Below are 16,039 nucleotides of genomic sequence, written 5' to 3'. Positions count from 1 at the left end.
AGTTATTCGCCGGAAAAGTGTAAAATCATATATAACAAGTTGAGTAGTTAAGCAGATATCGTGTTCCATTCATAAAGTCCCTAAGGGGGCCAAACACAAGTGAGCATAGATCAAGCACGTAATGAGCATTTGAGTAAGCACAACTCACGAGCCGCTAAAGTAAGTATGAAATAAAAATTATATTGAATAAAAAGTACTCAATGCGTACTCAACAAGTCCCTAAAGGGGCCAAACACAAGTGAGCATAGATCAAGCACGTAATGAGCATTTGAGTAAGCACAACTCACGAGCCGCTATAATAAGTATGAAATAAAAATTATATTGAATAAAAAGTACTCAATGCGCTCTAGAATGGAGAAAAATGCTCCAAGTGGGTACATCCCATAAGTACACAGGTATCGATAAATGCATGCACTATAATCAATGGCTAACAATCCAATAAGTGGTTTGACCCTGCTCTCCACTGAATTCACCTAACTCCTTACCTTTTCACACCTACATGTATTTTTTCTTTCACATCCACCTTTACCTGCACTGACTATTTTATCATCGACTTTTGTATTCATCAGCCCAATATCTAGAAATTACCGATTTAGTTGTTTCGTCTTCTTATTATGGTTTTAATATCCGAATTTTTTCTCCTACTCTTCTTAAACATTCTAATCGCTCGCCCGGTCGATTCATTTGATGTTCAACATTCTTCTGTGGCACCAAATTTCAAAGCCTACACCGAAGCAATGCAAAAATCAAAGGATATGCTACTTCAGGCCTCCGAATCAAAAGAGAACTTATGATTGTTGAATGTTTATACTCCAAATAAGCTCTTATAAAAAATTTTTTTTTTTAAACCAGCCTTTATATTTAGATTACAGGGGATGAGCAACGTTTATATATGACACAAAGCAAAAAAACTCAGTGACCCCGAAAAACCAAAAGTGACGTATTAAAAAAGTCACTATATTTATTAAATTTTCAGTAAATGGTAAGCCCCCTATGTTTCAAAATGCCACCCCTATGCTTTTAAATGCCTACCCCTATGTTAAAAATGCCACCCCGTACGTTTTATGTAACGGTAAAACAATATTCAAACATTTACAAAACCTTACAATTGTTAATAAATATATGAAGATCATAATTAGCTGTTGTACAGTTTTCACAAATTAAATGTATATGTGAATAAATGAGAAAATTGTAAAGATTCGTGTAGTGTGTACAAAAATAAATATAAATGTTTTGGGGGGCTATAGGTTGACTGGGGGGTGGTTAAAGGGGGGTTGGAGAGAAAAAGTTATATTTTCATGTATTGTCATCGGAAATGAAGAAGTGTGCAAAATTTCAGCGTTTTTGCTTCACAGGAAGTGAGTCAAATTTCAGTTACAAGATTTGTACCAGACAAACAGACAAACAAACAGACAGGTTGGTGAGTTGATATAAAGGCTGGAAAAAGAGGAACAATGCAAAATGTTCCCATCGGAAGAAAGCAAAAAGCAGCCGTACAAGGTTTACAGAACATTCACCCACCCAAGAACTTCCTTGCCACACATATGCACCCGAGGGGTAGTTAGAAAATTAGAAGGACGGAAAAAATTGCAACATTTACCCTCCTGTGAATGCGTCTATCGTCCAAACTGCACAAACTTTTGGAAACAATTTGCTAAATACGCATCACAGAACTTGAGGATTGCAATTGAATGTCACGAGGAAAATCGAATTTGAAATTTAGTGTGTTCCACGTTTGTGAACATCGCAGTATTTTTGCTGACATCCTCGTCTTCCGCTAGCAAATGAAAAAGGGGGAGTAGGAATATACCATATTGAGCAGCGATCATATACCCTTATAAAAATACCCGTATTCGAATATTGAGGTGACACAGGCTATCACAATATCACATTCACGAGACTACCGCTAACTAATATTCAACTCGCCAGATGTCCCTACAGCCGACCCTCTGTAGGTATACGGAAGAACTGAGTTATGGACCCTCTCGATTTATTCATTGCTACAACCGTAAGATTGGTGTACTCCAGCCCTTCTTGTCTCCCTTTACCAAGTTAGTTCCTCCACTTCCCTGATTTAATTTTTCCTTGTGTCTTTATTATTTGTCCCAAGTAGGTAATTATCTCTGAGTGGACTTTTTATCAGTATATTATATCAGTGGACTTTTTGTTCAAATTTTCCCCATGTTATATTTCACGAATTTGCAATCTTTTTCATGACCTATCCATTTGATACTTCTATAGCATATGGTGCTCAAGGATTTCCTTTCTTATGATGTTCTTCGGTACATCTCCTCAATTCTCACCCTATCCGACCATTTCATCTTTAGAATTCACCGCTGGCACCGGGTCTCGAAGATTTCTAGCCATTTCTGGTCAGCTTGTCAAAGTCTCTGATGCATTAAATACCACTGTCTACCCGAGCTCTTTCACATACTTTTCTCCGTATCCATTTCAATATTCTTGAAGCATAGTATTGAAAACCGAAAGCCATAAAAACCGTCGATAATGAAATTGCTAAAATATTAATATGTTCTGCTCTATAGTTCCGCTTGTTTGATAATTGCCGTCTGGTCAGACACTTTTTAGAGTATCGATTGGTCGATTGTATTGAGCAGTCGATTATGTAAATTCGTAGCGTCCGGTGCACGCGATGGCGCGCTCGCGCCGTTCTTGTGTATTGGAGATATGGTATATCAATTACACATCTTAATTGTGTAAAGAAATTCACAGAGAAAAAATAATTCACCTTGACCGGGATTAAATTACACATCTACCAATTGAATTACTCATCGTAAACTTATTCTGTGTGATTCTCCAACTTTTTACCTCTCTCTGAAAACCTGAAAAACGGAAAGAGGGATGTTGTTGGCTCCTCTTACCTACCGATGAGGAAGTCTTTTCCTCAGGATCAAGGTGGAATGGGAGAATCCATTGAGATCGGCGATAGGCAGCATTAGAGGACAGGTTATTGGAGGATGAGTTCATTAATGGAGAGGGCAATTTTGATTGGAGTTTCGAGGAATAATATTCGTCACAAACTGCGGAATCCAGGACACGAGCCTCATTGCCAAGCCTCCCAAATCCCATTGATCCATACGTGGTAACCATTATCGTATGGTACGGCGGCTTGGTCGGAGTTTCTGATTCGCGTTGTAGATTCCGCCGATTGCAGTTCTGCCGATATTTAGCATATGGCCATCTGAGTCGAAGGCTCGTTTGACGTCCTTTGCTCCATTCTCTTAGACCTGCCATCCATTTAACTTCCATGGGCTAACTTTCAAGATAAAAGCATTGGGTGTATTGCCACTCAGGCTATGCACTCAATAGAGGAGTTAATATGCTTGATTTATTGACGTCAAATATACATGATAAAGCAGAAATAGTGTGACTATGGACGGGATTTGTCGCGACAGATTAGTTTTTCCTCGTTTCGTTTTGACTGCGATGAAAAATTCACAGAGTGTAAAAGTAATCTGTTTTCAAAAAAGCCATTTCAAGGAGCTTTTGATTTAATTACAGGAATCCCTTGTTGACTTTCAATATGAAAGTGGAAACTTAGATATGAAGGCAACTTGGAAAAGATTACTATTAATCGTATGTTTTGGGATTGAAAAAATATACCGTGTATATATAAAAGGTAGGACACGGAAACGAGGTGTTATAATGCAGAGGTGAGGAAAATCCTTATGCAACATACATTTTATCCATACCAACATCCCTGACATAGTTCTCTAAAAAATATTTCCATTATTGATCAATCTGGATACTTTTTGAAAGAGTCACGGTTAATTCACCTGTAGTTTGCTTTTTACGTGAATTAAGGGTAAATGGAATAAAAAACAAAAATTGTTTTTCTCAAAATTCCTTTCGTGGAGCGCATTTAAGCTATTTAAAGAATACTTCTGGAAATTTCATAGATATGTTTCCATTATTTTTTAGTTTTCCATTTCAATTTTTTTGAGTGAATTAATAAGTTAGTCAGCAAGCAGAGCGCTGCATATACGAGCTAAAAATTAAAATCCGCAAAACAATTTCCTCCATTGGTGTTGAATGAAAGGTATCAATAATTTTACCAAGGAAACTTTAATTCAATTTGGATCATGAAACTGAAACTGAGGCCTTTAGGCCCAAGGCAGGTGACAAAGCAATTAAACTGTATTGAGATACATTGAAAATTTGAATATGCGCTAAAAGTGTAATTTATATAATGTTTACACTAATATTAAAGGTATTCTACTGGCTAAGGTAGCTTTATTTGGATGGAAATATGTTGATTAAATTTATCTTCTAGTAACTGTGCATAAGGCCTAGAAATAAAGTTTTTTATAGTCTTATTTTTATATTGCTTAAAAAAAAATGTCTGTCGGAAAAATTATCAGAATGTTTCGTACTAATTTGCTTAATGTTGAGAGCCTCTAACGGTCATTTAACGCTGAGGATTTTATTTATTTGGCTCATGAGTCTCTATGTAAATCGCTTCCTGTCATAACTCGATTTCTTAAGCTGGCTTTTAATAATTTTGTGGTTCACTCAATTCATGGAAGCTAATGGAATTTGAAATGAAGTCTTGAAATAGAAAAAAAATATCCAAATTTGAATTTGTTTGCTGGAGTTCTTCTCGGGTCAGGTTTTCCTTCGCCTGTATACAAATATGATCTAAGAAATGAGGTTATAATAAGACAAATGGTATTACGAAGGTAATGCAATTGAGATGGTATTATGTTAATTATATAATTAGTTTTCATAATACTTCTTAATGGTATTAAGAGGGATTAGAAACACAAAAGCCATGACGAAGTTATAATGAATTCGTGTTTTAATCGAGATAAAACTTGATTTAATGAGGAATTTGCGGGATATCCATTCTTTTATGCCCTGCGTTTTAAATTCTGTTTTAAAATATCTATTGGTTCAAAAGGTCCGAAATGTTTGAGAATTGGTAAAAATGACTCTATCGAGTGTACGGGTATTATTAAAATCCACTTCCCGTCTAGAGTTAATATTTTATATAACACTGCTCTGCAGCAGAAGTTCGTTGTGGAGTAGAGAAGATGATCTAGATGACGGCAAATTTCAATATCACTCATGGTGTCGTAGATAAGAATGGCAATGGATGTGTTCAAATAAATTATTCAGCGCTTATGTAAATTATTTGCAAAGGTGTTTGAATTATGAATCAAGCTTGATCTACTTATAATTCCTGACGTTCCTTATCCTATTCAGATGTAAAAACGCGTTGAAAATTTCCCCGGAAGGTCTGTATCATTTTTATTAATTGGTGTCAGCACTAGTAAGTCGTTCATGATATCATGAGAAATAAGGATATGTCATCTTAGTTATCTTTTGAGCTCTGATACTGTTGATGAATTTCATATTCTTATTATTATTCTTATGGACCATTCTCTTTTTTGTTTCTGTATGTTTCCATTGTTTACTTTGGGTAGTGAATGCTGCAGTGCAATTTTTTTTTCGCCAAGAAATTGTGACATCTTTTTAAAAATGAGAAATTATGTTTTGTGTTTGTAATTACTCTATTGGGAAACCCAGCGCATTAATAAACTTTCATTAATTCATTAAAATGGAGGATTCTGTTTGCAAGTCGGTGATGCAAATTCTTCGGCCATTATTTGTTGCCATGGCACTCCGGTGACGAAGAGAGTTTTTTTAAAAAAAATGAGATTTTGCTAAAATGCTCCGTATAGATGTTTTATAAATGACAATTTCCTTCTCATCCCTTTTGGTATTTTCAAGGTTGACGTGAATCGACAATGTAATCCCCTGCGTTCTTATAATTCCTCTCTTTCTCTCTTCGATTCCTTGTTTCCGTTGGCAGTGCCCTCACCCGATTGGATTGTGGGCGTTTCGGGCTTGGAACTCTGTCTGCGGAATTGCAGCTGGGTGGAGTCCAAAGTGCTGAACCTGTACCCGTGGGACGCCGGTACGGACGACGGCATTACATACGTGGTGAGTGTGTACGGACGGAGAATCCTCGCTTTTGGTCGCGGTCCAATCTCCATTCACCAACCGCCGACCGCCGCGGAGGCGGGGGAGAAAACCCTCGATATTTCCGTCTATCGAATGCCTTGTACCTACAGTCGGGAAAAATGTTGGGGGATTTTTCATTGAGTGACACCGCGTGTAGGTGACTTGGCAACTGGTGGCCCTGTTCCCCTGGATTCCCATAAAACATCTATTCCACCACCACGAAAGCTGGAACGGAATATCCGTGAGCTGGCAGATTGGTTATAATTCGAAGCGCACTCCCCTGTATCCAGCTAACTCATTTTGAACAATCCGTGAACTACATGTCTTATGAGAACCACGCAAAAAATAATTACCAAGGAGTAAATGCTGATTGCAGTTTTGGACTCGTTAAAACTCGAAGCGCACTCCTCAGAGTCTGGCGCACCCATTTATTACATTCGTATATTACATGTCTTATAAGAGCCACGCAAAATATAATTACCAAAAGGCTGATCGCAGTTTTTGATTTATTAAGCTTTGGAAATGAAACGGTAATGTAACTTGAATATCAAAGAAAATCCCATACTTTATCACGATCCCATACGGTTCTTTGCAATTCGTTAACCAGATCTAGCTCTGAAGCTATAATATGCTAATATTTAAGAATAAAATAATGAATTCTTATTTGCTCGCCTATTACGAGGTCATTTAATGCATTAGACGTTAGCAAAGCATTTAATGCCTTAGTGTTTTTTTATAGGTAGAAAAGACCATCGATACTTCTGTCTATCGACTGATACCTTGTACCTACAGTCGGGAAAAATTTTCAGGGATTTTTCATTGAGTGGCAAGCGTGTAGGTGACTTGGCAACTATTGGATCTGTTCCCCTGGATTCGCATATAATATCTCTTCCACCACCCTGAAAGCTGGGACGGAATTTCCGTGAACTGGCAGATTAGTTATAATTCGGAGTCTCTTCGAAGTAAAATTCTTGAGTCTAGCATACCCATTTTTAACATTCCGTAAAATGCAAATCTTATGATAACCACGCAAAAGATAAATTACTGAGATTATGAACATCAAGGATGAAGTTCGACAAGAAGAATATGTGGCTTAGCCGGGATTCGAACCCAGATTACCCGATTCATGCATTGTTTCATGCATTTATTTATAATTACTGGGAATTTAAGGCTTATTTATTATCGATTGCTTAAGCTATGGAAATGTAACCGTTTTGCTACTTTAATATACCTCTCTAATGGCAAACGAAATTCCACAGTTCGTTACGGTATTCATTAAAATTCGTTAACCTGGTCTAATTCTCGTACTGATATTTTAGAATCGAAGAAATTGAATTTCTACTTGCTCACTTACTATTAGGTCATTAAAAGTAATTAAACGTAACTAAAATACTTACTGCCGAAATGTTTTTATGGGAAAAACAGATATTATATAATAAATTTTATCTCCAAATTTAGTGTTTTGTTCTTCTCTTACCATTAGTGCTGGTCTTATCCTTATCCCTAAAACTTCTCAGCATTACTGCGAAAATACGAAATTTTCTGGCTTTATTCGGCCAAAACACATCGTTCATACCGTTTCAATATGAACAGCGAGTGCGCTGACTGTACAGTGTCGGACCTGTGACAATTACGCCATATAGATAATGAGGTTGTAGGGGAAATGAACAAAAAAAAAGGTTTGAAAATAATAAATGTTCTCGAGTAACGAGCGATAAATATTTTGAGAAAAACGAATGATATAGAAGAAAATATGGAAATGGAATTGCAACACCTTTAAAATTTTTAACATTTACTCATTTAGTAATATTATCTTGGATAGGAGAGGTCACCCAAGAACTTAGCCACGGATGAGTAAGCATAACGTATATTGGGAGGGGGGCCAGTTACTTTCCCTGGGCCACTTAGCACTTCGAGGATTATATTTAGTGTTACCCAGTGGCGGATCCATCCAATTTATACTAGATAAAATGGTAATTTTTTCCGACCCCCACCACTACTGGAATTTTTAACCCCCTTGTCCCTATCCTGGATCCGCCTCTGGTGTTACCCACAGGCTTTTCGATACATCCACTGCATAAACGCTCAACAATCGCCAATCGAATCAAATCCGCCCATCTAGTAGCCCCAGTGGTACTAGATGAGCGGATTTGATTCGGTGGGCGATTATTGGGCGTTTGTGGAGTGGAGGTATCTTTTTTTTACACTGGGTATGAATCTAGGACTCTTCAATCAGCAAGCACGCGCTCTACCTTTTAGGCTTACTCTCCTTAGTTCTGATTCCATTCATTGTAAAAAAAACTTGGGTTAATTTACAAGGTGTTTCAGAGGAATCTTCAATACTTTAGGAGGTGGTAGGGGAGACAATTTTAAGCAGTTTTTGTTAATAAACATGGAGTAGCAACTCCTTAGTTACTGAGCCATGGCAACGCCAACATTTGTTTGGATGCATTGAATTGGAAAATCCCCCCCTCCCGCGCCAAATATACCTTACGTTCACTCGACTGTGGCGAAGTTCTTGGGTGACCTCTACCCTCTCCTATCCAATCCAATATTCAGAAGTATTACTAAATGAGTAAGTGTGATGCATTGAATTAGAGGTATTGAATTTTGAATGAAAGAAAACTATCAACCTCAAAATGGGTGAGATTGCGCAGTTGTATTGAAGTTACTTGCTTAAAGCTCTCGTTTAATTGAGATCTTAGATAAATTATTTCAGGCAATTAGAATCGCATATTTTCTAACAACCTTAATTATTTAATGTCCTTAAAAATCCAGAGTATTAAATAAAATGTCGAAAAGTCTGGATACGCAATAAAAACAGTAAGAACTTGCAGATTCCTCCTGAAACATTCTTTACATGTAAAATTATTTTTGGGCAGTAATTGCGAATTAAGATGAATTTGAGCTGAATATCATCATGGCACATTAGTAGTCAAATGTGTCGTCATTCCATTGAATTTATCTGATACTTAAACACATACTTAATACATACGATTAAATGTTTGGAATTATAGAGGGAGTCCATTTCGTTCGGTGAAATGAGATTGACGAGGTTTGATGGGATGCCACGTGTGTTAGTAAGCATCGTCTAGTGTTAGCTGGCGATTAGTCGCTCATGTGAAGGCGGCAACACCACCACGGCACGCAACGGATTTCGCCCACCTTGTCGTTCATGTTGCAAGTGTCAGAGGATATAAATCTATTTTTTCTTCTCTCAGATAAATCGCATTCCCCTGCGGCTGTGTCACAAATATAACGCTCTTCCTCTTTTTTCCTCCCGTACGGAGGGGAGAGCGACAGCTATGCCAACTGGGGGTTTCACTTGTTTCCCATGCCGTTTTGGTCGCCATGGAGTTGGCGGATTTTTGGACATGTGGGAAAAAGTAAGCATGAATGAATCCCGTTAGTTTTTTGTCCATGCGGGAAAAATAGACCACCGCCTTCCATATTGCTTATTAATATTTTTAAACGAGAACAAACGGGCGAAGGTTTTCCTTGTGTGATGCTATTAGAAGGTTTATTAGTGGATGCAATATTTCATGACCCACTAGGTTTTTTCGTTTATATAGGTATTTCGCAATTTAGGAATTACTTTCCGTGATCACCCCCACAATTACTACATTTATACATAAGTAGGATTATATATCGCTGGTTAACGTTGATCGAGATAGTTGCCTCTGGAAATATTTTTTTCTGAATTTTCGATCAATTCAGGATTAAAGTGCAATATATTCATTTTTGGATGGTTTGAGTTAATATTTGATTTCCGTGGCTCGATTACTGGCTTATAATGTACTAATCAACCGATTGCGAACCTTAGGTCTGTGAATTTACAATGCATCATCCCATAAGTAAATGGTAATTATTAAAATGATGACATTTTTAAATGATCGTGAATACTTAAAATATTGCTTTAAAAGATACTATTTTATATTTCAATTAAATGAAGTAATTCTAAAAAAATTGACGCTGGGACATTTTAATTTAAAAATTTCATTAACATTGTTACATTAGTTTATTGAATACAGAATTTCATCCAAATGTTCCAAATGTCTGAAAGGTACTTTTTTTGCTTCTGTCCACCTATCTCGCTGGTGTTTTTGCGTACCTGCCTAAGACGTAGTTTCCTCCCTTTGGCGAAATTATATCTGGCATCTTTATCGCTTGAGCGAATCGGCACTTGGCTCGTCTTGCTGGAAATTCCACTTGCCTCGCGGGTGAAAGATAGGCCGCAGCTGCATTCACATGAGAATTAATAAACTGGCTTCACATGAAAAAATTTCAACCTCTCCAAACTCCTGCCAGATTCCTCCTACTCTGTAATATTTGCTATCTCGCTTTTCTGCTTGCGATAAAATGTAATAAATGCTGTTAATACGTACAGTTTTTAAATTACAATTAAATTTTTATTAAGATACACGCATTCAAGAAGGAATCATTCTTATTTTTGCGAGAGTAGTATTATGTTCTACTATGTACTACTAGTATTATGAAAATGACATGAGGAGTAAGAAGGGGTAACGGTGATCCATCCAACCATGATAATAATAGAGTATTTAAAACTTGTGCACATGAGTTTACTAATTATAAGCCTACCATTTAGGCCTCTTATTCAAGAAGGATAAAAATGAATATATGCACAGAATATATTGTAGTGTCAGAGATATTGCATTTCAGCTACACCATCATCATCATCAGTGGTCAACAATCGCAATTTTGATGTGGCGTAGCTAAGCTCTATATCAATTGAGTGGGTGAGAAGCCTAGAACCTAGAAGCCTAGGAACAAGTAATTTTAGTAACAAAGTTAGGTTTTAGGTTTCCTTAGGTTTAAGTTAGCCATTTTATCATCAGCAATGAAGGTGCAGAAATATTGATTGGTTTACAATCCAAATAATTGCTGATTTGTAAGTGCTTCCAACAAGGGATTGTTCGTTCTTTAATTTAAGCAACCGCTTAAATTTTTTAACCACGTATGGAATCATGTCCACCAGCAAGGACATGTATAGCGACATGAATACTCTCAGACCGCTAGATGCATTTTACCGCCTTTTAGCAGAAGAACAATCTAAATATTCAGTGTGCAATATTATTATCAGAAAAAAATAAGTGGGCAATGCGAATTGATGAAATTTTGTTAACTTCAATAGGAAAATTTTAATAATATTAAAAATGCAGCTGTCTCTTTGACCATACGTCACTGGCAAAGGGTCATTGGTTCTGTTGCCTCTGCCGTCGGCGTCCGTCGGTATCTGATCAAAGGTACATTAAACGACTATTGGATATTCGGCACATCCATGAAGTTAACACAAGCTGGTTAATAACTACAAATTTCGGGTAATAATCTCTACAACACCGTTTAAATCTTTGAACTAACAAGTATACAATAATAGAGCTACAAGTCTGATATTTCTGAAAAACATGATTTATTAAATTTTGCGAGCACCTTTAACATTGAATTTAGTAGCTATTTTCATCTTCATTGGAAAATATAAACTATGGGCCATAAATTTTCAGGGTGTCCCGTGACGGTGAAAACCGGGAGAATCGTTACTTATACGTGAATTTTTAATCCCTGGGATTATGCATAAATTTTTGTTCGAAACAGGAATTTCAAATTTATTTCACTTAAAATTTTACCAATTCAACACGTTTTCTGGCCTAAAATGTATTTGTCGTAATTTTAAGTCCAATGGGATAGTATAACTTTTACTTTGTACAGCTTTATGAAAGTATATATTTATCTATATGACTCCTTAAATTATGTATGTCTTGAGGTCCATAGTGAGACATTCATAAAGTGAGTGTAAATTTTTTATTACTAATTGTAAGTATTTAAATTAGGAGCGTAATGTAATACAAAAATATATAAAATATTATTTAAAAGTATAGAAGTAATTTTGGGTGTTTTAAAATTCTTATCTATCGCAGTAATCACGTAAGATTAACCTGGAAATTTGTAAAGTTTCCCTGAAAAACCGGGAATTATGCATGAATTTAAATGATTCGTTTGACTGGACACTCTGATTTTAAAAAATATTCATGGACTTGCATTATCAAGGAATTATCCATTTTAAGTTACTTTTTCGTAAGCATATTAAAAAACGGGCTTGCTCCGCTGGAGGAATCCAAGGTTAAATCCTGATTGAAGGGAGTTGGAATCTTACACCGCTACATTTTGGTGTGTGTGAGAGATTGAGGGGGACTGGAGGGGAGGGGTGTAGTCGAAATGGGGAATTAATTATTACTGCACCGCGGGAGAAACACTATATCTCTCTTGACTGTGGGTCTCTTTTGGAGGAGTGACGCGTACCCCTCTCTATACATCCGAGGCGTGTGTGTATGTGTGCGGATATTTCGGATCTCTTGGAATGAGAGAAGGGCTTTCTCGAGTGCGCCGCAGAATTTCTCTTAGCCTCCCCTCACCTCTCTCTCCGTCTGCTCCCTTTAAGAAGGTTTTGGGTACGTTGTCAAGGGGGCAGAGAGCGAGTCATGTTTGCGTGCATGGGGAAAAAATTGGAAGTTCGCCTTCCGCAGTTCGAGTGTTTCCTCTCCTCTCTCTTCGCGCTGCTTTTGAAACCGAGAATGGTAACTGGCTGCGAAAATGCGTAGAGTGCGTTTCTTTAGGGATGTGTGTTATCGCGGTACTCATGCTGTATGGTCATGATTCTTCCGAAAAAATACGTTTGGCTTGATGTTTGATATATTGCGTGCTATGGGCGTAATATCTCGTCTCGTGAAATCCTTCAATTTTTTCTAATGTCTTAATGTTACGTCCCCCGTGTTTTGAAATAAGGTATTTATTTATCGTATTATAATTTTTAACGCATCGGTGGACCTCTAAATCTAACCTCTTGATAAAAAAATGGAAAAAAGCAAAGTTAATTCCTTAAAATTATACCAAACACCAATTTCTTGCATCAAAGGTTCGTTGTTATGAGATATCAAAAAAGTATTGAAAATGGGTACATGGGTGCACTGGGGTACATATCTACAGTACTAAGGTCAGCACAGTAATTGTTAATTTTTAGTTCATGTATTCTATTTAAAAGGATAGTTTGAAACTATGTGATGGTTGCGTGTTGGGCTACGGAAATTGGGATAGTTATGTGTAGGAAAATAATTATCCCCATCACTGCATAGCTCGTATTCGGCTTGTATGGGATAACCAGCGCTTGTGCTTCTTGATAATCTACATCTAAATACTACCCCGCGAGCTGCCTCTATATGCCTGCGGTGAGTGTTAGATCAACAGTCGTTTACAAAAGAAAGGTGCGCGTTGAGATATTTGACTTCCGATTCCCACCTAGATTTGTTTTTATTGTTTTTGGAAAAAACGAATTCCTATACTTATCCGTTCGGAAAAAATATCCCATATTTTATTGCCTCTGTCAGACTTACTAAAATGTTGAGGCTCAAATATAATGCTCTCCGGGTAGCTCTGAAAACATCCGTTCTAAATTGCTCAAGTATTATAGAGCTAGCAGATTGCAATTCTAAGATTCTGAGATTCTAAGTTTATAGTCTTTAATAATATCGTGTCAAAACTCTCTGCTTGTTTGCAAAAGTTTGTTACAAATCGCGTAGCTTTCCTTTTCAGGGGAAATCACATAATGCTCACGTGGTGTACCTTTTTTATACAATTTCGTGAGCAATTCCTCCTCCCAATGAGTGATTCTCATCGTTTGAGTGAGTGATCTAGAATTGTAATGATGTCACCAACTCATGAACAGTGGGAGGCAAATTTCGCGTTTTATTTATTTTTTTAACTCATGGGAGAAGGACTAAATGAGGAAGATGCATTTTCGTCACCACTTATCCTTCTCTTACCAAATTATTTTGTTGAATTGCAATTTTGGCCATAAGAATAACCCCATTGCATACAAACCAAACTTGTAGGTCCTCTAACCAGACGACTATGGAGACTTTGCAGTCTTAACTGGAAGATCATGTTTTAATAAGGTTATCAATCGCTTTTACCTTGTTACTTGATTAGATTTCGTATTTTCTTAGTGAACTAAGTTTCGATGTGCACTATTAATAAAATATTAGCTTTCTCCATGACGTGTTTTTCTTTAATTAAATAGTATATCTAGTCTAGGTTCTAGCTTTTTCAGAAGCACCCTTCTTTAAGGTTCCGACTGAACAATATAATAATACAACATTTGATTGATGAAATACTTTAACTTTTGCTGCTATGTTCGCAAAAACTTGATAATTTGTTTCGGATTATCATTAATTATATTATTGGAGTCAATGGGAATCATTTTATCCAAGATCTTTGATAGTTTTCTTAAGCCAGAATAAGAAAAACCGTGCAAAATACTACACTATTATTTATAATTAAATTTACAATTTTGTGTAATTTTCATCCTCGCAATTTCTATTTCAAATGTCCAACAATAGACGTTTTCATGGAACTTGAGTTCGTGCGTCACCACTACCTCCAATCCAATTCATCCGCAAAGTAAAACTTTGAATTACAATCGTCTGTTCAAGATACCTTTACGTTGAACCTGTTTTTTACATGTGAATGCTGGAATGAATTTTCTGATTAGAATAAGGAACACGATGCAAAAAACTATGCCGTAATCAATAATGAATTAACAGTTGTTTTCTAATTTTGAATCTTGACATTTTTTTCTAATTCCAACATAAGATGTTTTCATTGGACTATGTTCAAGTGTCATCCATAATCCCTCTCTAATTCATCTGCAATTTAAAACTGGATTATTATCGCCTATTCAAGATACCTTTTCGTCGGACCTGTTTTTCGGGTGTGAATTCGAGAATTCATTTTCTGGTTAGAATAAACAATACGGTCTAAAAAACTCCAAAATAATCTATAATTAACTATTAATTTTCATCCTGAAGGATCTGGTACTTTCGGCGGCGAATCTTGTTGGCGAAGTCTTCTCGGGAATTCAGCCGGGTAAAGATTGACATCACTGCCAACGTTTCAATGGCCTTCTCTGCCATCGTCTTGAGGGTGAAGACGATGGCAGCAATGTCAATCTTGACCCGGCTGATTTCACGAGAAGACTTCATCAACAATTTTCATCCTTCCAATTTATTTATTTTTCTCAAATTTCCGGCATTAGACGTTTTTCAAGATCTTAGTATGCAGCAGAAGAGAAGAAGTCAAGACCAACATTAAAATAGGGAGGCAAAAACTGATAGAGGTGGATGAATTCTGTTATTTGGGAAGCAAGATAACTAGTGACGGGAGAAGCAAGAAAGAAATTATCAGCAGAATAGCCCAGGCGAAGAGAGCATTCCACCAAAAGAGAGACCTGCTTGCAGCGGGAAACTTAAATATGGAAGTAAAGAAATAATTTATAAGAACCTACATCTGGAGTATGCTCCTATACGGAAGTGAGGCATGGACAATGACCGCAGCGGAGAAAGCAAGGATAGAGGCCTTTGAAATGTGGTGCTACAGAAGAATGATGAAAATGAAATGGATCGACCGAGTTAGTAACGAGGAAGTCCTAAGAAGGTTAGGAGAGAAGAGAAGGCTCATGAAAACCTTAATAAGAAGACGGAACAACCTTATAGGCCACATCTTGAGACATGATGGCCTGATGAAGACAATCGTCGAAGGACAAGTGGAAGGCAAGAATGGAAAAGGAAGACCCCGAACAAAATATATGGAACAAGTAAAGAGATATGTGAAAGAGAAGAAATACGTAGGTGTGAAAAGATTAGCTGATAGGAGAACTGAGTGGAGAGCTGCGTCAAACCAATCCTAGGATTGTTGACCAGTGATGATGATGATAGACGTTTTTATTGAAGTGCGCTCGTGTGTCAGCCCTCACCCAACTCAAATTCATCCGCAACGTAACACTTTGGATTATAATCGTCTGTTCAAGATACCTCGGCGTCGGACCTGTTTTTCAGGTGCGAATGCGGCTTCAATGTTTGAGCCCGGCTCTTCGCAGATCCGCCTGCGCGGAAGCCACCTGGAGTACCTTCTGTATTGCGGTTTGCCGGAATTCACGGGGCATCGAGTCAAGGGCGAGCGCACGCACCTGTCTCTCCTTCGTAACCAA

At 37.2% G+C, this 16,039-nt stretch overlaps 1 protein-coding gene across 3 annotated transcripts in view; it reads left to right on the top strand.

Moving 5' to 3' along the window:
• LOC124161841 (spondin-1-like) overlaps window positions 1-16,039 on the top strand; it is a 265,009-nt gene that overhangs the window by 188,272 nt on the left and 60,698 nt on the right. For all 3 annotated transcript variants that reach the window (XM_046538057.1, XM_046538056.1, XM_046538055.1), the window contains exon 7: window positions 5,834-5,964. In XM_046538057.1, the coding sequence (XP_046394013.1) occupies window positions 5,834-5,964 (131 nt within the window). The remainder of the gene's footprint in view (window positions 1-5,833; window positions 5,965-16,039) is intronic.

Source organism: Ischnura elegans, chromosome 7 (assembly GCF_921293095.1).
Source record: "Ischnura elegans chromosome 7, ioIscEleg1.1, whole genome shotgun sequence".
Taxonomy (NCBI): domain Eukaryota; kingdom Metazoa; phylum Arthropoda; class Insecta; order Odonata; family Coenagrionidae; genus Ischnura; species Ischnura elegans.
Note: the sequence above shows the minus strand (reverse complement) of the source record. Positions and strands in the feature narration are given on the sequence as shown.